The sequence below is a fragment of the Vipera berus genome (genome assembly GCF_964194415.1).
Source record: "Vipera berus genome assembly, chromosome: 5".
NCBI lineage: Eukaryota > Metazoa > Chordata > Lepidosauria > Squamata > Viperidae > Vipera > Vipera berus.
The window spans coordinates 24915132-24938396 of NC_138207.1; the positions used below are offsets into that span (position 1 = coordinate 24915132).

The 23265-nt window shown below is 38.0% G+C and overlaps 1 protein-coding gene across 1 annotated transcript; it reads left to right on the plus strand.

Annotated features, from left to right (window-relative positions):
- Positions 1-2685: 2685 nt before the first annotated feature.
- On the plus strand, positions 2686-16879 carry LOC308668530 (primary amine oxidase, lung isozyme-like; the record flags this gene model as incomplete). The annotated part of the gene is made up of 6 exons (XM_081328532.1): positions 2686-2814; positions 3743-3768; positions 5676-7261; positions 14340-14625; positions 15857-15986; positions 16595-16879. 6 exons carry the CDS (start codon positions 2686-2688, stop codon positions 16877-16879), a joined length of 2442 nt encoding a protein of 813 aa, XP_081184658.1.
- Between the last annotated feature and the right edge of the window lie 6386 nt (positions 16880-23265).

The window sequence follows — 23265 nt, forward strand, 5'->3', positions numbered from 1 at the left end:
AAAACCAGGGGCTTTTTACCGGGACTGATTAACAGTTGAAAAAAGTCATGGAACTTTGTTTTTATATATCACATCAACCGCGAGATTATTAAATCTGCAAAGATGGAAAGATTCGGTTCTCCTACAATGGAGAATGGTTGGTGAAGATGATTGAATTTGCAGAAATGGCCAGACTGATTTCTGATTAGAGAAAATATCTACATTAATTGCTGACTGGAAATTTCCTTTCTGCATGATATGGGAAAAATGAGCTTATGATTAATTATTACTATTTATTTATTAAATATTTATGCCAGCCATCTTTCCTACAAGATGACTCTGAGAAATACGGGGTGGGGGGGGAAGGGGCAGCATGATTTATGGTTTTGATGATTAGACATAATAGATTACACTACGTAATACCATTTTTGTTCCTGGCTTCTAAGGATTATATTTCAACTGCTTATGTCTAAAGCCTATGCAAAAACAGCTATATCCATCACAAACTTTGATTTTGTGTACACAGCCTACAAATGTTTCATATACAAGGAGATAAAATAGGCCGATTTTTATCTTTTTAAGCAGGTAGAGAAAGAACCATATATATTTGCATGGCAAATACACAAAGACAGTTGAAACCACTCAAAAGGTGTGAAATGAGTAGATTTTCTAGATTTGAAGTTATACTGCAAATTACGTTCTCGAAGAAGCCCCCAAACAAAATCCCCCATCATGTTTTCATTAATCTGTCATTGATAACAAGGTTCAAACTCCAGTATATCCTGGTGAAAGCACTCGCCTTGCTCCTCTGAGTAAGCATCTATGTTCCCCTTGAATTTGTCAAGATGAGCATCAAGGATATGGACTTTGAGGGACATTCTGCATCCCATTTTGGCTTAGTTCTTTGTGACAGTCTGAACCAGTGGCTCATCATTTTCAGCCTTGTGATTGGTCATATCAGCACCTTCTGAGGGTCTACCAGTGGCTTTATGTTACTCTTCCCTATAGAGAACTCAGTCTGCTGTGGCCAGTCTCTTCCGTGATAGTGCACCTTCATGTCCCAGCTTTTCCAGAGACAAAGAAAACAAGCAAACTTCATGAAACTGCCTTGAAGGCCCATCAGGAATGACACCATTTTGAAGTCTCCAATGACCTCCCAGCCATAGTCATCCTACTTCAAGGCTCTCAGCAACATCTTGACACTGGTGTAGAAATGAGTACATGTTCCCGTTATAAAGCAGAATGGCTTTGAGGCTCTTGGATGAACCGTCTTTGTATAGGCACCAATCACCTGTGATTCCTATAGCCTCAAATAGACTAGCCACATTGTTGCAAAAGCACAGCCCATCTTGCTGACTGAAGAAGTTGGAAAAATGTTGGTGATGCTTTCTCTGATCTGTGACTTGCACACTTGATAAAGTGAGGGCCAAAATATGGCTTCTAGGCTCATGCCTCGTCACGAACATTTCCATTGAAACCATCTCAAATAGTAAGATCATTTCATTACATTTTTTTCAGAATGTTCTGATTAAAAAGAATTCCTTTCATTCAAAGAAGAAACTTTGATTCTCAGCTTTTAGTCCTTCTATAGTTGATAGATCAAAGGAAAAAGTACAAGGACAAAAGTAACTTTCCTTTGCACAGGAAATCAGTTACATGGAGTCAAACATATTAACAACACAAATTTATTTAAATGAAATCTGATGAAAACAGGTGCATAAAATTTAAGACATTAATGAGAAAAAAGTCATAGGGTTGTTCGGAGTTCACGGAGAGACAAACCAGGTATCCATTAGCACTAACAAGATTTTTCTTATCAGAAGACCAATTCTAGGCATCCTATTAGAGCAAATGTGGTCCCATCCTATTTTGTTTTGGGGGAACAAAAACAGATTTTATCTTTTCAGTTTAGGAATGTTAGAAGCTATCAGTCAAGCTCCATTCCAGTCTGCAATGGTTTGATAAACCATTAACATTTAAAAATGAGAAAAATAAGTTAAATTAAAATACAAAATAACTGTGTTAGTGAGTACAACAATACTACAAAGTTGGTGTTGGTACTACAAAGTCCATCCTGTGTGGCCCTCAAAAGTCAGATCAAGCAAGCAAACATACATTTTTATCTTTATAATATCCCTTTCCATCAGGATGCAATCCAACCACAGTGAAAATACCGGTAAATAATCATTATTTGGTATTTAAAATATAGGAAGAATACATTTAACATGTGGCATAATATATACATAATCACAATGCAAATATTATACAGTTATTAAAGCTAAAGTTAACTAATAAGATTAATTAATTAATTAAAATTTCTACTACCATTCTTAGCATTTGCTCACAACTACTTCCTTCCCTGTTCCTACAATCAGTCTGTTTCACAGAATAAATGTCTTGTCTCGATCCAAACACTCACAAACACACACGGAGGTTTGAAAATTTTATTAGGAACTTTTCAAGCAAATGAACAAGGGAGAAAGGAAAGGTGCCTGCAAATACACAAGCATACACACACACACACATACATGAGAGGTCAAGCAAGCTTCCCTTGAGGGAGACTCCAAATCCAAAACAGCGGACACAAGAGTGGTCAGGGGAAGTTCCAAGGTCCAATTGTTTGTCATCAGCCAATGTAGGTCCAGAATCACAGTCACAAGATTTCAAGTCAAGAAGTAAGGCACCCGGAATCTAGGTTAACAAGCAATGGAGAGGCTTCAGCATTCAGCTCTTATTAAATACGAGGAACTCCAGTGTTGCTTATTTGGAAAGACAAAGCTCCTTTCTTGCATGGAGCCTCACAAAGCACCTTTGCTCTGCTCTCCTTTGCACATGGTGAGCCCTTGCACTGGCAGGGAGTGGCAGCTCAGACTCTCCTTTTTTCTGAGAAAGGCAGCATCTGTGTCTCCTGGAAGACAGACTGCCTAACCTCCTCTGCCCTGCAGCTGCTCAGGATTGCCTGGCAGTTCTGGGATTGGCTGCTCTCTGATGGTTTCCTTGTAAGAGTCTGAGCTGGCCATGACAATAAACAGGGTTTCCATCCCATCTGAAATGCATTTATGGATGTGTGAACCAGATTGCAGGGGGGGCGGGGGGGGGAAAGAGAACTCTATAACTGAGGACTCTGATCTTGAAGTATGTGCAAATGAAATGGAGCAAAAGGGGAAAAGGAATGGAAAGAAGTCCTAAGAAACTGAAGTTGGCAGTAATTAACTGCTAATTACAGGACTTTAAAGACAAGCTCTGTAAATACAGACTCTGAAAAAATTTTCAGACAAGCTGCCAGCGTGGGGAGTTCACACTAATTGCAGTCAAATCCAGCTTTGGCACTGATCAGGTACAACTAAGTACAACTATTGACAACTAAGCAGGAGAAATTAATATAGATTTTTTTTTTCCTTTTACAAAGTTCATTATTCATAATGGAGTATCAAACTCACTTGCAATTCAAAGTAACCATTGGATTTCATATATGTTGACTACTCATGTTTCTAGATATCCTTCTGAAACAGTAAACACAACCACCCAGAAAAAGTAGCTAGGGGGCATTTATAAGGAAATGTGTATAGAACTGATCTTAAATTACCTCAATCTGAATGTGTTGCAAAGTTCATCTATAACTAGTAGATATTGGTTGTAGGAAAGAAGCAGAGTGTGGTTCTTCCAGAGGGGGTTTGGTTACAGCCAGCTATTAAGCCTCATAAATCCTTCCTAAATGCTGTGAATTTATGTAGTCATGTAATGATCCCATTTGTAATTTAAGATACCTGTGCAAAAGAAAGGAAAGAAGTAAGCAGCAGATGTAGTAAAGACAATTTATTGGTGATTTGTAACTCATGAAGTCTTACATGGTATCTTTTATAAAAGTGCTATTCTTTTCCAACAACTACTGTATTTTGTCAATTAAGCATATTCTCAAAATCCCAGAGGTAACCAGCCCAAAAGCTGCTGTCTCTGGTTTGACATGTTCTTCAAACAATGTCAATGAAATATTTAAACTTTTTTTATCTCATCATCAGCTCATTCAGCAAACTTATTTTAATGAAGAGAATGCCTGAACAACTGTTGTTATACACTTATTTTTCTGCATACACAGATGATTTTCTCTTTCTTTGTTGAATTGTACATGATATAAAATCTGCTTGTTCCCAGTTTTGAGTCATCATTGAAGAGGAACTTCACAAGACAGAGATTGACCTGAAGGTGGATTAAAACTGGCAGGCTACAAGAATATATAGAAATTGATGTTATATAGGACATACAAATGAATCCTTAATAATTAAAAGGGACATACAAGCAACAAACCTACATAACTTTCCAGTATTGGATTTACAAAAAAAGACTTCTTAAAGCTTTGAAAAGGACCAAAGAAAAAAATGAAAAGAGATCAAGTTCTATGACATTATTTGAAGAGATTAAAGTTTATGATTATAAAAGTAAAAAAGAAGGAATATAAGGTCAGTATATTTGGTCAAAGATGAAGTGTTGCAACTTTTGCTGATCAAGAAATGTCAGCAAGACAATGAATTTGCAGGTTTTAAGATTTATTTATAAATAAGAAATGGGATATGGGAAGAAGAGATCATTTACTGTATTTTAAGAAAAGGCTTATACTAAAGATATAAGGTATTAAGGTACTACAATTGGTTGTATTTGGTATATGGGATGAGACACATCTATTTAAATGAAATTTAACACCCAGTTACTAAATAATGTATTTGGAACATGAATCCATCTTCTATTTTTAAAAATCTTTAAAAATATTACTCAGCCTAGGGAATCTTTAATATTGATGATGCTACATATACATATACAGTAATATTATTTCCCTGAAAATAATTGTAGGACTGAAGAGAATGAGATGGCTTTGTGGCTCCAAACTTGAGACTGTATGGTCACAATAGTGGTTTAACATGGATTTCATGATAGATTGTCTCTTACATTCTTTCCTAAACTATACAGATATATCTGGAATGAAATACATAGGAATAAACAAACTTTAAGAGACCATGCAGTCCTCCTTAACCTACTAAATGTTTGGGATAAATATAGGAAAATAATAAGGCTGGGCTTTCTCCCTCTTGCTACATTATTCAAGGTTTATTTTTATAAAGATGACAGATTCAAGAAATTTGCTCAAGAGAGAGATAATAATTGCTTTGGGAGACAAGATATTATTGGTAACAGGACAAAAATAAAATCTGTTGAATCTCAGTGCTCTTCTAGTCTTCTTTCAGAAGATTCCTGGATGGCATGTTCTCAAAAGACATTACAATTTTAAGAACATTTGCATAATATGTACCTTCCATTTCAAGCCACATATAACTTCCTGATATAACCAACAGATTACCAAGTAGATAGTAAGAAATTGCAAACCTACTTCTACAAAACATAAAATCTCACTTGCTTTCAGCTAAACTTCTAGTCAGTTTAGAAGTGTGCAGCCATTGCCTTCTTCCAACTTCCTGGTTTTAACTAATGAAAAAAGGAGACTCCTGACTGGATGGTAAGATTATTGAACATGTGAATATATGATTGCTATCTTTCCACAATTTCTGGAGTGTTTCGCAAATGCAAGAAATTTATACTTTTGAAAATTTACATGCTCAACAAGTTTCTTTAATATTTGCATCCAGGATTAAAAATATAAAATTTTGAAACTTAACAAACTATATTCTCTATGTTTTTATCTATAGGATTGGGGAAATGAATTTGAAAGTGATTTATTCTCTCATAGCAATAGGCATCACCATCATTATTATCTTAATCTTGAGTTTCCAAAACAGAGGAGAAAAACCCACAGATTGTGAGACTTCTTCCCAGAAAAAGGGGGAAGGAGAAAGTGCTCAAGATAATGGCAGCCAGGTATTTCAAGATTTAACTCCAGAAGAGATAATACAAGTAAAGAGGTATTTACAGTCCAACCTGGGGGTGCCACTGGTGGAGACACCTCAAGCCAAGCCATCAGACAACTGCATTTATTTGATCACCTTGCAGCTCCCTCCCAAAGCACAAGTATTACAATTCTTAGATCATCAAGGATCTCAGCCAGCACGGGAAGCTCTGGCTGTGATCCATTTTGGAAATCAGGTGGACCCCAATGTGACAGAATTTGTGGTGGGTCCACTTCCAGAACCAACATATCATGAAGATATCACGGTACAGAAATATGGAAGGAAATTGCCTTATTCTCAAAGGATGGTTTTGGGAAATGAGTTTCGTGAAATCCATGGTTTCTTAAAGAGAAATGAATACCTGAAGGCTCCAAATTTCATGCAAGAGGTTCTAAATTACAATGGAAGCAATCTTCGGTATAGCAATCAAATGCCACCCGGGCTAAAATCAGGAGATCGCAAAATGTGGGTGAGCCATTTCCAGAATGTGACTGGACACTATTTGCATCCAATTGGTTTTGAGGTCCAAGTGGATCATAGTAGCCTGGATGTTTCTGAGTGGAAGGTAATAAAAGTGTTTTATAATGGACAGTACTTTGAAGACATGGAAGACCTTGAGAGACAATTCAATATGGGAAAGGTTAGAGTAGACAAGGTTAAAGAAGCCCCTCCTGATGGGGGTTACTCATCACTGAAGCAGAGGGTGCCACCAAAAGACCCAGGCCCTTTGCAGTACGAACCTCGTGGGCCACGCTATAGGATTCACAATAATCATGTCACTTTTCTGAGATGGAGTTTTTCATTTGGAATTGACGCAAGCAGGGGTCCACGTATCTTTGATGTCAGGTTTAATGGAGAAAGAATAATCTATGAGTTAAGTTTGCAAGAAGCAAGTGCTATCTATGGCTCCAACAGTCCTAAATCCATGTTGATCAGATACATGGATGCCAGTTTTGGACTTGGATCCAATATCTTTCCCCTCACCCAGGGTTTAGATTGTCCTTATTTATCCAGTTATTTGGACTTGCACTTTTTTCATGAAACTTCATTACCTGTTAGCCGTAAAAATGCTATCTGCATCTTTGAGCAGAATGCTGAGTTACCCATACGACGACATTATGAAAGTATCCAGTCTCCTTTTTATGGAGGGTTGGCAGATTCAAATCTGGTGTTTCGAACCATATCTACAGTTGGTAACTATGACTATATCTGGGATTTTATTTTCCACCAAAATGGAGCTGTTGGTGTTCGGATCCATGCCAGCGGGTACATTCAAACTTCATTTTACTTTGGTGATGCCAGAGACTTTGGCAATAGAGTCCAAGAATGGGTGCTGGGAGCAATTCATACCCATAATATTCATTTCAAGGTGGATTTGGATATTGGTGGTAAGTAGGAAAAATGTTTGTAACTGTCAATAGATTCTTTGTCTCAATTTGGCTTTCTTACAATTATTTTAACGATTGTAAGTTCTACAATGAAGGAAGACTCAACAATATGCTTCCAACAGGTGAGAAACATAAAAGTATTATGTTTGTAATGTTCTTTAACACTTTAGGTGAGGAGATTGTTAAGAATCATTATTATTTTCTTTTTTCATAATTGTGATTTTCTTGTTTTATTTATTTATCCATGGCTGAATAACATTTTTTAAGCAATGATATTTATGTCATTATTTGGTTGCTAGCAAAACTTAATTTAAGTACAATATGTACTATCAGAATAACAGTAAGATAAAATCAGTGGCCACTCAGCAAAATATGATGGTATCAAATTCTAATAACTATGTCCATATATTTTTGGGACTGGTACTTGTGAAATGGTTCTAAAATCAGCACTTGCAGCAGTATTGTACAAGTAGGCCTTGACTTACAGCAGTTCATTTAGTGACTGTTCAAAGTTACAATGGTACTGAAAAAAATTAGTTATGGCCATTTTTCACACTTATGACTGTTACAGTATCCCCATAGTCAGATGATTAAAATTCAGGTGCTTGGCAATTGGCTCATATTTATGACCACGGCTTTTTTCTCATAGAACGCTCAGAACAGCGATCCAGCACCTTTTTTTTGCAAACAAACAAACAAACAAACAAACAAACAACCCAGCTCCCTTATTGGTTTTCCTAAGCCTATTGCAGGGCTAGCAATCTTGGCTCTTTTTTATGACTCGTGGACTTCGACTCCCAGAAATCCTGAGCCAGCCATACTGAGGGGAAAGGGAGAGGTTTCCAAGCTGAGCCATGCTGGCTCAGGAATTCTGGGAGTTGAAGTCCTTGAGTCATAAAAAGGAGCCAAGATTGCTAGCGTGCACTAGAGGAGGACGTTAAAATTATTTACAGGATTACTTCTTTAGGAACTAAACTTTTAGAATCTAAAACAGCTAATTCAGAAAAGCCAACAGGAAAGAACCTCACATTTTTCATCTGCTTCTGTCTTTTGGAAGGTAAAATTAGATAACAAAATAATCTATTTCTTATGTTAACATCTCTGCAATGAAATCAAAGGTAACAGGAAAGAAATGAGAAACATTTTTCTCAATGTAATATGTCTAATTTAGCTGATTCTAGAAAAAATAGTATCTTTTGTACGCTCTTGAAAACTATTTTGAATCTAAACAATTCTTAAGAATGAAATATTCTTAATTTGGACTTTACTTTTACTGTTTGGACTGTTGTGTGTTTTGAAAAATTATTTAGAATCTAGTTATGTTGCACTTCAGTCTTTAAATAATTAACCTAGTATATACATAACAATATATGATGTTTTCCCTGGTGAGCTTAACATCAATAACAACATTTATTAAAAAGGTTAAAATAATTTCTGGGAGTATTATCTGTATAGTAAAATTTTGGACAAGCAGTGATCATGTAACATATGTGCATAAGCGTAGTCAGTAGCATAGCCTTTTTAAAAATATCAAACATGCAAAGAAACAAAAATAAGTCCAAAATATCTGTATTACATCCAGAAATGCCAACTTTGCAACCAATATTTCTCATCCATAATTATGGCACCCTAAGGATACCTGCATACATGCAAATGTTTCTCTGGGATCAGTAACACAACAGGGATTGCTTTTTCCTTCCAGTAACATATACCTAAAACCAGTTTATTGCATTTGGCAATTGTACTAAAAAAATCTCATTCATTTAATTTGAAATCAAGTGAAAAATTGATTTAAATTATTTTATTAAAACAAATTAATGGTAATTCTTTTATAAAAAGTTGCCTCATACAAAATGAGTTTGACATGTCTGCTCTAGATAGTTGAATGCTCCAAAATAAATTCTAGACCAGGCCTAGATGCAGCCTACCAAGCACCCTTGGACAGAGCACAGACTTTTAAAAAAAGTAATAAAATCACCACCACTGCCCTGAAAGTCATGTTGCCTAGTGCCTCCATGGCTTACCATGACCACAAGCTCCAACACTATAGATGCTCCTCTAGTCACCAAATCATTGATTAGCCCACCAGCATTCCTTTGCAGACCACAAATTTCACAATTGAATTTCATTTTGTTAGATAGCGCCCAGTGTTCGAGTCTGTCCAGATCCTCCTTTATCTTAAGCCTATCTTCTGGAGTATTAGCTATTCCTGCCAGCTTGGTGTTGTCTACAAATTTGATGAGTTCCCCATCTATCCCCTCATCCAAATCGTTGATGAAGATGTTGAAGAGCTGCACAGACCTCTTCTAGATTTTCCTCTTGCCTTTCCGAGTTAACTCCTTGGTCTGTCATTGAGCAAGAATTGACTTTGTAGGGAAGCATATTATCATTTGATGTATATTTAACATATGTTCTACCTTTATTTACCAATTATATAATATTTGTATGCAATCCACATGGCGAGGTTTGGGGAAACTTACAATACAAAAAAAATATTTTTAAAATTATAAGATTAAAACATCGCCTGGCCCGTACCGCCTCTGCTGCCCGCATTGCGCAGCCCCGCCATATAGAGTGGGCTCTGCTGCTCCTACAGCACCAGCTGCGCCGGCTCCATCCCCAGGGAGGGGAGCCCGCCGCCAACACCCTTTGCACCTGTGACTGCAGCAGCACCGCCCCCCACCTCCTGCACCCGCCAAAATGAGAGTTCCGGCACCTTTTTTTTTTAGAAAAAAAGCACTGTTTATGACTGTTGCAATGTTCTGGGATCACCTTTTGCAAACCTCTGACAAAGTCAGTGGGGAAACCAGATTCACTTAGCAACCATGTTACTAACTGAACAACTGCAGTGATTCACTTTATAGCTGTGGCAAGAAAGATTGTAATATTCACTTAACTGTCTCATTAGCAATGGAAATTTTGGGCTCAATTGTAGTCATACGTTGAGGACTATCCATACTCCCCTTTAAAGATAAATCTGCAAATTGGTTTTCAGATGGAGTTGGAACTGGTGGATGGTTTCAGGGAGGAGGAATAAAACTAAAAATCTTTTTTAGAGTATTTCCTCATTCATTTGTTTCTAAGCCAGCAAAATGCAATAGCTAACTTGAACTGATTTATTCAACGCATAAAGTTCAGACTGCCCCAGGAGTTGTTGATACAGTTCTATAGAGGAATTATTGAGCCTGTACAGCAACCAAACAGGACAGGTACGAATTTCAACAGATAGTTAGAACTGCAGAAAAAACAATTGCACTCAGCTTACCTTCCACTGAGGAAGGTTGCATAGGTCAGAAGGAGGGCTGAGAAAATAGCAAATGTAAACGTTTTTTATAATTTTATGTGTTTCTTATTAAGATAGGACACACATTGTGTGGCCTTTATTTAACCTCATTGATCTTCATTACTGAAAATTGGAAGTGTCGTTTTCTTGGATGCTAATGCAGAAACTATAGAAAAATGGTAGTGTAAGCCCTGTAAGCCCAAAAATATGATTATTATAGCTTTAAGAAACAGTCCACAAGAAAACAACAACAACAACAACAACAACAACAACAACAACAATAAGTTGGAAGGGACCTTGGAGGTCATCTAGTACAACCCCCTATTCAGGCAGGAAACCCTATACCATTTCAGACATGTTTTACAAATTTCCTCAGGTTTGGCCTTGTCAATCCCCTGACCAACATGTTCCTCAAATTAGTCCAAAATATTATGTGCAGTCTTCTGTCTTCAGTAGTACACTCAATAACATGCTGCATGCTGGCAAAAACATATGGATTTGAACTTCACAATGAATTTCAAAAAGGGTTGTTAAATTTGGAGTGCCTGTCTGTCTGAATTCTGTTCTTTATTTGGTCTTTCTTGTAGGCCAGTTTGGTCTCTCCAGTAGTCAGTAAGCCTTCCCGGTATACTAGCTCCTGTGCATCTTCACTGCTGTCCTTCAGATATTTTTCCAATGCTCTTTTTTCTTCTTCAGCTATCTGATGTATTTGCAACATTTCATGCCTACTCGTTTTCTTGGTAGGTATTCTGTTTTAGTCTACTCTCTAGTCTTCTCTGTATACTGAACACTGGAGAGACCAAACACACCTACAAAAAAGATCAAATGAAGAGGAGAAAGGAGGTATGGGAAGACGAAGCATTAGATGGCCAATACATTAGAAAAGATAGCAGAGAAATCAGATAACAGGACCTGGCAATGGCTAAGAGCAGGAATGTTGAAGAAAGAGACATAGGGACTAATTCTGGCTGCACAAGACCAAGACTCAGGAACAAATGCGTACCAAGCCAGAATTGAGAAGACAGCAACTAATAGCAAATGCTATCTCTGCAAAGAAGCTGAAGAAACAGCAGACCTCCTGGTTAGCTGCTGCAGGAATAGAATAGAATAGAATAGAATAGAATAGAATAGAATAGAATAGAATAGAATAGAATAGAATAGAATAGAATAGAATAGAATAGAATAGAACTGGAAGGGACCTTGGAGGTCTTCTAGTCCAGCCCCCTTCTCAAGAAGGAGGACCTATACCACAGGTCTGCAACCCACGGCTCCGGAGCCGCATGCGGCTCTTTAAGCTGTCTCATGTGGCTCCCAGTCCTCCTCCGCTGTTCTGGAAGAAAGTCCCATTGAAAGAATGGGGCGGCGGAGGTTTGGAGAGCTGGTGCCTTTCGGGGCCGAAAGAAACATGAACAAAGGCAGCAGCTCTCCAAACGGGGTGGCGGCGGTTTGGAGAGCTTCGCGCGCAGCTCTCCAAACCTCCTCTGCCCCGTTTGCAGGGCTGCTGGCTTTGTCCATGTTTGAGGAAGCCAGCAGATCTCCAAACGGGCGGTGGCGGTTTGGAGAGCTGCGCGGGCAGCTCTCCAAACCTCCTCCACCCTGTTTGCAGGGCATCTGGCTTCGTCCATGTTTGAGGAAGCAGGCAGATCTCCAGACCGGTGGTGGTGGTTTGGAGAGCTGTGCGCGCAGCTCTCCAAACCTCCTCCACCCCGTTTGCAGGGCTGCCGGCTTTGTCCATGTTTGAGGAAGCCGGCAGATCTCCAAACTGCCTGTTTGGAGATCTGCTGGCTGCCTCAAACATGGATGAAGCCGGCAGCCCTGCAAACGGGGCGGAGGAGGTTTGGAGACCTGCTGCCTTTGTCCGTGTTTGTTTCAGGGCGGCGGAGGTTTGGAGGCCTCTCCAAACGGGGCGGCGGAGGTTTGGAGGCCCCAGGGGGAGGGGCAGGGCGCACGGGTGGCTCCAGCAGCGCCTGGGCTGAAGGCAGCACCGTGACCCAGTGCCCGTCACCAGGGAGACCCACCACCGTTGCCGCACAGGTGCCTCCCGGCTCAGGGGAGCCGCGCTGTGGGAGATGCTCGCGAGGCTTCCTTTGGCCGGGGAAGGACCCGATGCCTCCGAGGTGGGGCTGGGCGGGATCTTCTGAAAGAACGTTTCCTTCCTCCTCTTTGTGCGGCCCTCTGCAGTCATCTTGGCCTGCAAGTCCCCCCCTCCCCCGGTAAGCTAGCATCACCGGGTGGTGACAGGTGCGCGCGGCTCAGGATGCAGCGTGGGCATTGGGGCTGCTGAGGATCAGCGCAGTGCAAGCGATCCAGGGCAGGAGCTGATCCTGAAGCTTCACAAAAGGTGGAAAGAAAAAGGTCCCAGAGAGAGAGAGTTCAGGGCGGAGGAGAGCAGTTTTTTCTGAGGGAGGAAAAGTCAGGACGGCAGAGCCGTCCATACTAGAGGTGGATGGGGCAGGGCTGGTGCACATTTTGTTCTGCGCATGCGCATGCGTGCACGCAGGAGCATGCACATTTTGCGGCTCCCACTTTTTTGTGTGATGGAACCGGTTCCGAGTGGCTCTTTTGCTGTTTCAGGTTGCTGACCCCTGACCTATACCATCTCAGACAAGTGACTGTCTAGCTTCTTCTTAAAAATCTCCAGTGATGAAGGGCCCGCGATTTCTGGAGGCAAGCTGTTCCACTGGTTAGTTGTCCTCACTGTCAGGAAGTTTCTCCTTAATTCCAGGTTGCTTCTCTCTTTGATCAGTTTTCAACCATTGTTTCTTGTCCTGCCCTCTGGTGCTTTGGTGAATAATGTGACCACCTCTTCTTGGGGGAAGCCCCACCAAGAAGGTACAGACAGGTACCTGTCACATAACACCCGAGACTTAACAATTTTCAATAAGAAAGACAAAAAGGTCTGGACGTGGTAATATCTGTAGACAGCAGAATAGAAGAGAAGGAACTAGAGAAGATCTCCAAATACAAAAACTGCAAATAGAACAACTGTGGCCGAAGCAAGCAAAGGTAGTCCCAATAGTTATTGGCTCCTTGGGGGCCATACCAAAACAACTAGAGCACTACTTGAACACCACTGGCATTGATAATTTGTCAATTAATTGCAAAAGATAGCTTTACTCAGGACAGCTTCCATCCTGCAACGATATCTCTAACACCATCACACTTCCAGATTTACTTATGCCAGGTCCTTGGAAAGAACTCAATAGGTAGACAAAAATGCCAAATGCAGTCTCAACATCTGGCTGACTGTGTGACAAACTATAACAATAACATAAGGGTCCTGAATTAAATTCCAGGCAAGGCTCCTTCTCAGGTAGGGATGATGAATGTGCAGAAAAACTCTCTTTGCTAATATACAGAGGCATTGTCATGGAAAGATGTGAGATTGTGTTATGTAGCTGGCAAATATATATTTAAAAGATGGGAAGCTAATATGTTCCCACCTTGTTTCAACTACATATTAGCAAATAAATAAAGGAGAGTGAATAACCTCACAGAGTGGTTTGTTCTAAATAAAATGTTACTTGAAATATTTCAGTTATGCCAAATCTTTAATTCAGTTTTATCATTTTTGCATTGTTTTGTTGATTAATATTTGCAGTGGTTTTTCACATTGACTTACTTGGATCATATTAAGTCTGGAAAACTAATTATGCATAGATGTATAACAATTTCATCCCTTTTTTTTAGTAAACATTTATTGTATAAACAATTTGATTTTAAGAAACTGAAAATGCAACAAGATTGTTTTGATTTATCAACAGCTACTCAGGTACTAATTGTTTTCTTTCGGAGGTGTGAAAAATACCCTGGTTGGCAATGACATGGCTTTTGAGACCTTACAGGCCCCTTGGAGCCCAGAACATAAGATCCATCGAATGAAGATGGTGAGGAAAGTTTTGGATACTGAGAAGAAGGCGGCGTTCCGTCTCCATGACAACATGCCCAGATACATTTATTTTGCATCCAACTGCACCAATAAGTGGGGCCATAAGCAAGGCTATCGGATCCAGACGATCAGCTTTTCTGGAGACCATTTGCCAGAGTCAGATCCAATGGAGCCAGGCCTCAGCTGGGGTCGGTAAGTTACTGATTTCTAAGTGTAAAAGTAAAATGGATTCACTCATGTCTTTGGGGTTTCAATTCCTTGAATAAGATAGGCAGGAATTGCCAATTTTATTCTTAAAGAAATCTATATAACCATCCCTCTGCTTTCTTTATCCAATTGTAGATGTTGTGATACTGGAAGCGTTTAAAAAGTGATAATGCCCAAATATTTGCTAAAGAAGACACTTCCAGTCCCAACACTAGAGCATATAAAGGAACAAAGTACTATTCAAACTCTGTAGAATTTCTTCAAGCTCATGTTCCTTGCTTCCAATCATAGCAGGACTTTTAAGTTCCTGGAACTTGATTTTATTAACGATTCACTACTGGATTGGGAAGAAAGCAAAGAGTTCCTTTGATAAATTTTATATGTTTGGGCTTTGATCTGCAATCATGTTTGGAAGAGTAGTTAAAAGACTTTCTATATTACAATGTTCCATTTTTAGGAACATTCTTGAGCTTGACCTAAAACAAATGCTACAGATTATGGGAATATAATACTGTCTAGCAAAATGGATCTTACAATCTTTCATATTTCTCCAACTTGTCCCAAAGAGACCAAAAAAATCCTAAATCAGATACATTTTGAGATGTATGGAAGTAACTTTAAATTTACAGAAAAGCTATTGAGAGGCTAAAGGTAAACAATATAAATTAAAAGTAGAATTGTGAAATACGTTTTTAAACTTACTGTATTATTCTAGCTATGGCTATATCTGGACTGGAAAGACCTGACTATTGGTGGCCATGTATGTCTTTCAAATTGCTCTGATCGAATACTTAAAGAATCCAAGTCTTGTTATTATAAATTTATACTCTTGCACTTCTGGATGTAATTTGAGGTGCTGATGGCAAGCTTTACTTTCTTAACGGTTTGGGATCAGTATATCTAAGAGACTGCCTGCCAGGGTGGAGACCTATGACATCGGTTAGGTTGACAGGGATAACTACAGTGGTCTTGGAGTTCTGCAACTCATCTATGAAATTACATGTAGCAGCTCAAACCAAACATCATCTTAAAATGTTCTTTTATAATGAGTTATGACAAAAGTTGCCTTTTTTTATAGTGGGCATGGAATAGAAACCTACCATTATATTGCCTTTCAGGATTTATGCTCGGAATCATAAACTCTTAAGGTCTTTAAGAAGAAACATAATAATTAATAAACCTCAATCTCTGCAAGTCCTCTTTTTTTCCTTTTCAGTTATAAATTGGCTGTTACAAAGAGGAAGGAAAATGAATCTTTCAGCACCACTCCCTACAATCAGGTTGACCCATGGAAACCTCCCGTGGCCTTTGCTGACTTCATAAACAATGAGAGTATTGTCAATGAAGTAAGTGAAGATGAACCCCACCTAGCACTGAATCACCTTGCAGATTATTATTCCACAATCTGATTGCAGTCCAAATGTATTGGAGTTGAAGTCAAACTTATTTGGAAGACATCAGAATAGGAACATAGCTTGTTGGACTGTTACCTGAAGTTTACTCCGGAAATAGGCTAATGCTGCTAAGTGTTTTCCCTTAGGGAAAAAAGGACTTTGTGATCTTTCAAATGCCTGCTCAGAGGACAACTTAAATTTTCCTGTACTGGGCCTCAGTTTTACATACGCTGAGCCAAACATATATGGATGGGATTTATGCGTTGCCATTTGCATTCGAGTTTTTTTAATAGCTTTTTAGTACCATGACTGATAAAACTTTGCAGAATGGATATGAGGTCTTTGCTAATAATTTTGTACTCCAAATTTTCCATTCTTATACATCTTGAATTCTGACTAGGCAAAGATAAAAAATCATGCTGTCAGATTATCTCCATATTTTACTAAACCATTTTTCATCCCCTGTTTAATTAATAAGCTTGGTTTCTCTCAATCTGCTCCTCTGACATTTTCTATTTATCTGAGATACCACAATGATATTGTCCCTTTTCCTTTCATAGGATCTGGTTGCCTGGATCAATGCTGGTTTTCTCCATATACCACATGCTGAGGATGTACCCAATACCGCAACCCTTGGGAATGAAGTTGGTTTCTTCTTGAGACCATACAATTATTTTGATGATGACCCTTCCATGTATTCTCCAGACAGTGTTTATTTCAACCACCTGCAGGACCCCACTTCCTGTGAGGTCAACCAACTTGCCTGTCTGGCAAAAATAGCTTCATGTCTGCCCATTTTTCCTCCTTTCACTTATGAGGGGTTTCAAAACATGACAATTTTCTAATGCCTTCTCCTTGAAAGGTGACTTAGAAATTGGAAACAAACAATGAATGTATATTATAGATGTTACTACTGAGGAGTTGCTTTTCTCACCAGTCTTTTACAATGGTCCTTCCCCCCCCTCCTTCTTATTAGACCACTATATTCAGGAAAGTGTAGTAGCATGGAATTCTATGCAAATATTTTCTTTTGTTATCTGTTATCTATATTTTATCTATATTAGTTATCTATATTGTTATCTATATTTTCTTTTTGTCAATAGGAATGTAAGATAAAAATACAGAAGATCTGGTGGGAGAAATGTATACTTGATAATGATTTTCTTTTTAAATTTAAATTACAATAGAAAAAAATAATTCATATATCTGAACACTGTAAAACTGAGTTTTAAATGGAATTAAATCAATTCAATGGAATTGAACATGTTGCTAAAATGTATAAACCTTTATTGAAAATTTGAAACAAATATAGAACAAGGAAAAGAATGTATGATACAGTGGGCTAAAAATCTTGGTTATAATACGCAGATGGGATAATGGGAAATTATGGGGTTGAAAGGACTGAAATTTATATACCTAATACATTAAAATTCTAAGGGGAATTTTTATAAAATAATGTATCTTTGGTTTTTGTCACTAGAGAAATTGTCTAGAATATATGAATTTATGTTGGAAACGTGAACAACAAAAAGGACCTTGTTTGCAAAAAATCCAGAAAGTTTTTGAATCAGATAGAAGCCTTAATTCCAATGATTTTAAAGATTAACATACAGTTGAAACCAGAGGGTTTGGAGGGGTGTGTGTATGTGGAATTGATAGACAAATTGTTGGAAAAAAATAATGGACCTTTGTTTTTATATATAACATTTTCAACGAGATTATTCAACCTACAAAGAAGGAAAGATTCATTCTCCCATAATGGAAGAATGGTTGGTGAAGATGATTGAAATGGCCAAACTGATTTCTGTGATTAGAGAAAATATCTATGTTTATTGCTGACTAGAAATCCATTTTAGACTTTTTGCATGAAACAGGAAAAAAAATGAACATCTCCCCTACAAGATGACTCTGGGCATCAGATTTTAATGATGATTTAGACAAAATAGATTATAAAAAGAAGAGAGTAAAACTGCAATGATAGATTAAAATACCATTGTATTTATAACTGTTTAGAGTGATTTGCAAGCTACTTATTGCATCTTTCTTTTCTACTTTTCTTTTAGTTTTTCATCCTTATATGTTTAGCTTTCTCTTCAATTTCTGTCTTTTCTTTTTCTCACTTTATTTTAGTTTGTATTAGTTTTTATCTCCCATTTAAAAATGTACATAAATGAATGGTATTTTTGTTCTAAGCTGAAGACTGTACTGGGTGATGAATTATCTTACTCAGGAAATCTTCAAGTAGCCACTTCAAAAAATATGAAGATATCCAGGAAACAGCATGATCTATTTTAAGTCTTCCCAGGACAAGGAACCTCCTGTTTTAAAATTGTCTAGAGTTATGTGTTTTTCAAAAATAAGGCATGTGACCTGGCATATGGATGATGGAAGATTTGTCCTCCTCTTGGCAAATAAACAAACAAACAACCCAAACAATAGATGGAGGTTTCTTTCATCTATTTAATTTGATATCTTTCGGTCCAACCTTTTTGTCTTGATTAAAATTGCTGAAAGTGTAAAACTCTTTGGAAGGACTCTGCCATATGCACTGATTGGGCTCAGGTCTGCTTGGTTTCTTCAAAGGAATTGGATCATTGCTGGATTTCAGCTAGTTGTTATAGAGGTAGAAAAGACAATTTATTGGTGATTTGTAACTAGTGAACTATCTTGTGTCTTAAGCATGTTCCCAAAATCCTATATTTGATTTCCAGCCCCCAAAACTTATTTTAACGAAGAGAATGTCTGCACAGCTTTGCTTGTAAACTTGATTATGCATTTAGTTTTCTGCATGTACAGATGAATTTGTTTTCCTTTTTGAAATTTGCATAACAGAAAATTGGTTTGGTTCTGGTTTTGCACCATTATGGAAGAGGAGCAAGTATTACTGCAAAAGACTCATCTAAAAGTGGATTTAAAAATGACATACAGTAATGATATGAAAAATGGTGTTACATAGGATATACAAATGATACCTTAGTAATTAAACAGGATGTACAATCAAAAAACCAAAAGTGTGCCTGAATGATATTTTACTCTATCCAGAGTTGCAAAAGAGACTTCTTAAAGTTTTGATGAATTTTCTGAGAAGGGGCAAAGGAAAAATGAAAAGAAATGAAGTTTTATTACATCATTTGAAGAGATTAAAGACTAAGACTGTTAAAGGAAGGAGTATAAAGTTGACATATTTGCTCAAGGTTAAAGTAGAAACATTGTTATCTCTGGTAACCCTTAATGGACTGTGAGAAGGAAAAAACATGCCACTTGCTAACCCAATTGCTCCTGACTTGTCAGTGAACTCCCAGGCAATAAAGCAACTTACCCCTTAAGCCGTTCTGCCAGTATTGACACCCAAGCTAACTTCACCCCTTTAAATAGGTGAAATTGGCAAATATCAACAAAATAACAAATAGAAAATCCCCTCAAGATACAGAAATCCTTCACAGCCCACAATAGGATGCCCCCAACTCTGAACACATCACCCAAGGGCAACATTTGGACTTGCAAAGGGCAAAGATTACAAGACCCCCCAAGGGTGTAATGCCAGAGACTTTGGTAGCAGAGTCCAAGAATGGGTTCTGGGAATAAGTCACATCCACAGTATTCAATTCAAGGTGGATTTGCAAATAGGTGGCAAGTAGAAAACTATTCAAGAAAACTTACAGGCTCTTTGCCTGAACAATTCTTACAATTGTTCTAATGACTGTAAAAATTATAATGAAGGAGGAGTCAAAAGTATGTTTGAAATAGATAGGGAACAATAACTTTACAGTATCTCTTGTAATCTTCTATAACAATTTGGGTGAAAATGTACTTTTTAAAATTCAGGACATTTATTTGAATACTGAGGTGTAAACAAGTTTTAATTCCAATACAATATGTATTGTTATAATAAGAAAATAAGATCAGCAAAACATTATGGCCTTAAACTCATAGTAATTATGTCTTCATATATTTCTGGGACTCCAGAAGATGGTAGAGGACAGGAAGGCCTGGAGGAACATTGTCCATGGGGTTGCGATGGGTCAGACACACACTTCGCAACTAACAAAAACAATATTTCTGGGAATTGTAAATGTGAAGTGATTTCAGAATCAGCACTTGAAATCCTTGAAGTTGTCAGCTAGCCTGAACTAGTGCTTATATAATTATATCATATATAAATATTTTGCTTTTCAGATGGGTTTGGAGCTGAAGACTAGTTTTAGGTCAGTGGAAGAACATTAAAAATGTTTACAGATTATTTCCCCATTCCCCCCCCCCACAGCTAGTTTGAATTAATTTGAAGATTTAGATCAGGCATGTCAAACTGCTGGCCCACGGGCTGGATGTATCATGCCAAAACCGCTCCCACCCCATTGCCGGCAATGGGAAAATAATTGTGATATGTTGTGTGACATCAAGTGATGTCACGGGTTTGGCATGCCTGATTTAGATGAAGGCCTGAAAAAAATCCTAAAACTCTGCCACATATTATTAATATATTTGCCACAGGGTGGAGCTGCATACAAATCTAGCATTCCTCAACAAACATTTCATAGTATTTCTTGGGCACATTTCTCTTTCTTTCTCTGGGACATGGACATGTTATTTTTACCACTGTGTCATTTTAAATGCTGTGCTTTCCAGATGATGATCCCATAAAATGCTTATCCTAAGTACAAAAAGTGTGAAAGTATATATAAATATTCCTTTCATGAAGCTTCTGTAATTCCTGAAAGAATAGGGCAGAGTTACTGAACTATATGCTAGCACAAGAACACACACATTTATTTTTTTGCTAAAGTACTATTCTACAGATATGTTTGATATGTTTCTTTATATGCTGGCTTCAGAGTTTACTACTTTTTCACTGGCTTATTAGCAGCCTTTTATACTATCAATTTTTATATCCTTCTGAACTGATTGCAAGGGGCTTTTTATAATTTTGTGATTCCCTTCCTGAACAATCAGTACCTGATAGTGGTGGTGAGGACGGAGGAGTGAATATTGGGCATTTGATTGCTTTATTATGATACAATGTATGGTTCACTCCTTTCCCCTGTAGGAAATCAGCCCTCTCCTAGAGAAGGAAATATTTGGGGGATATTAAAAAAGGCAGAATATTACATTTTCCCAAAAGAATAATGGAGGAAAATCTTAGGGGAGGCAGAAACAGCCCAAGTTTCCCCAGGCAGAAACTGAGCAAGCCAGCTTTTAGAAATGTAGATCTGGGGCCATCTATTCATAAGCAAAATACCTTCAGCCACAGCCCCAGAGAAAGTTTGAGCTGATGGGATTAGAAAAAACAAAGGCTTCAAGGACAGGAACATGACCTTTAGGACATAATAGGATTAACCAACCACCATTAGAATACCAAAAGGGCATACTCAAGTTCAGGTCAAAGTATTCAAACAGGAACAGGCATTTCAAATACAAAGTCCAAGAAGATATAAAAGCCCACATATCCCAACTCTATTTTGTCAGCTGTCCCAGAACCACATGCTACTGTTGGTTCTGTTCTTCAATAGACTAACCTTCTTTCCAAACAGCCTCCATTTTATTCCCAGCTTGGAAGTGGACCTGATTTTTCTTTCAACACCTCCTTACTGTTTAATATTTACATGAAACTACTGGATGAGGTCATTTGATAGCAGATGACCCCATTTGTCATGTTGAGGTCATTTAACACTATGGGAGTGTGGTTTAATTGATGATACCTGCTCAAATGAACTGGGCAGAAGATAAAGTGGTGATCTTGACTTGGCCCTAACCATGTTGTTAGGATCTCGATGGAAAGGAAACATCGTAGATTTACAAAATGAAGTGGTTGTAGATTTGAAAGCCTTTTAAGTCTGAAGACAGTGCACCTATAGTTCTGGAAAGTTCACAATATAGGGGTTCTCCTAGATCCACAGCTCCTTTTGGAGGTAAAGACTTTGGCAGAAGAGCAATTACATCTTGTGTGCCAGTTCCAACTTGAATGTGCCTTTTCTAGCCTGAATCAAGAGACATTGTGCATAGCCACTTATCCCCTTGTCATCTTATGGCTGAACTATCTTAATTCACTCTTAAAGACCATGTACAAGCTGAAACTGGTTCAAGATGCAATTGCCCAGCTAGTGAGGGGTGTATCTACATTTGCTCATGCAATACCTCTATTCTGGGGACTGCATTGACTTCTAGTTAGTTTCTGGATGGAATTCAAACTGCTGGTTACCTTTGAATTCTACAAGACTCAGGACCTAGACATCTTATACTGAAATGAATGAAATAAGATCATGGAGAGAATGCTGTTGAGGATCCTATCCCCAAATAAGTTTGATAAGTTGGTACCTCAAGTATCACCATTTCTGAATATTTCCTCATTCATTGCTGCACCTCCCCCCAAAATAGCTTAGCCTTATATATAATTGTGATGAGTTTTTGGGCACTTGTGAAAACATGCTTCTGGAAGAGAACTAACTTTGGGAGATACTAACTTTGGACTGCCTCTGGGGGAATGGTGATCTTGTGGTCTGTCTTTTGTTGTTTTTATTTTTTGCTTGTGTTATGCACTATTCAGAGCTGGTTTCAATGGAGTGGCATAGAAATGTTAGAAATAAGCAAGCAAATGAATAAAAACATTTAATCTTAAAATTGTTTAATCTTAAACATTCTAAAAATTAAAAGAGTGATTCAAAAGATATTCTATGCTACTCCAGTCTTCTGCTTGGGCATATACAATAGTTTTCTCTGTTTCCTCTCTGAAATATTGAACCTACAGAAACTGTGTAGTTGTTTACAATGAACATTCTGTGGGATAGGCTTATTTTCCACAAGAATCATGGTTGGAATGCAGGGATTCAAACACATACTTTCATGAATTATGGAATCAAATCTTGCACTGCATGGATCAGTCTGCTTTGCATTTTCTGATGGCCAAATTTAAAATGAAATTATAACTTTCTTAAAAGATAACTGCAAAACATTGCCAAGACAAGTTCTCATTTAAAATGAGCCAAATAAAATTATCATCTATTTTTGTCCTAGTCTGAAGAGAGTGGAGAACCCATAGCCCAAAGATAGAACACAAACTCTGCATTTAAGAGGTGGTGAATTCGATCCGTAGCATATCCAGGAAGATCTCAACACACCTCTTTTTGAAACTCTAGTCACATTGTTGGTAATTGTTGACTTTACGAAGTTTAATATCTAACAGTTTTGACTCGCTACTGTAGGTTCTAGAAAAAAGACTGGATTTAAACAACTAAAG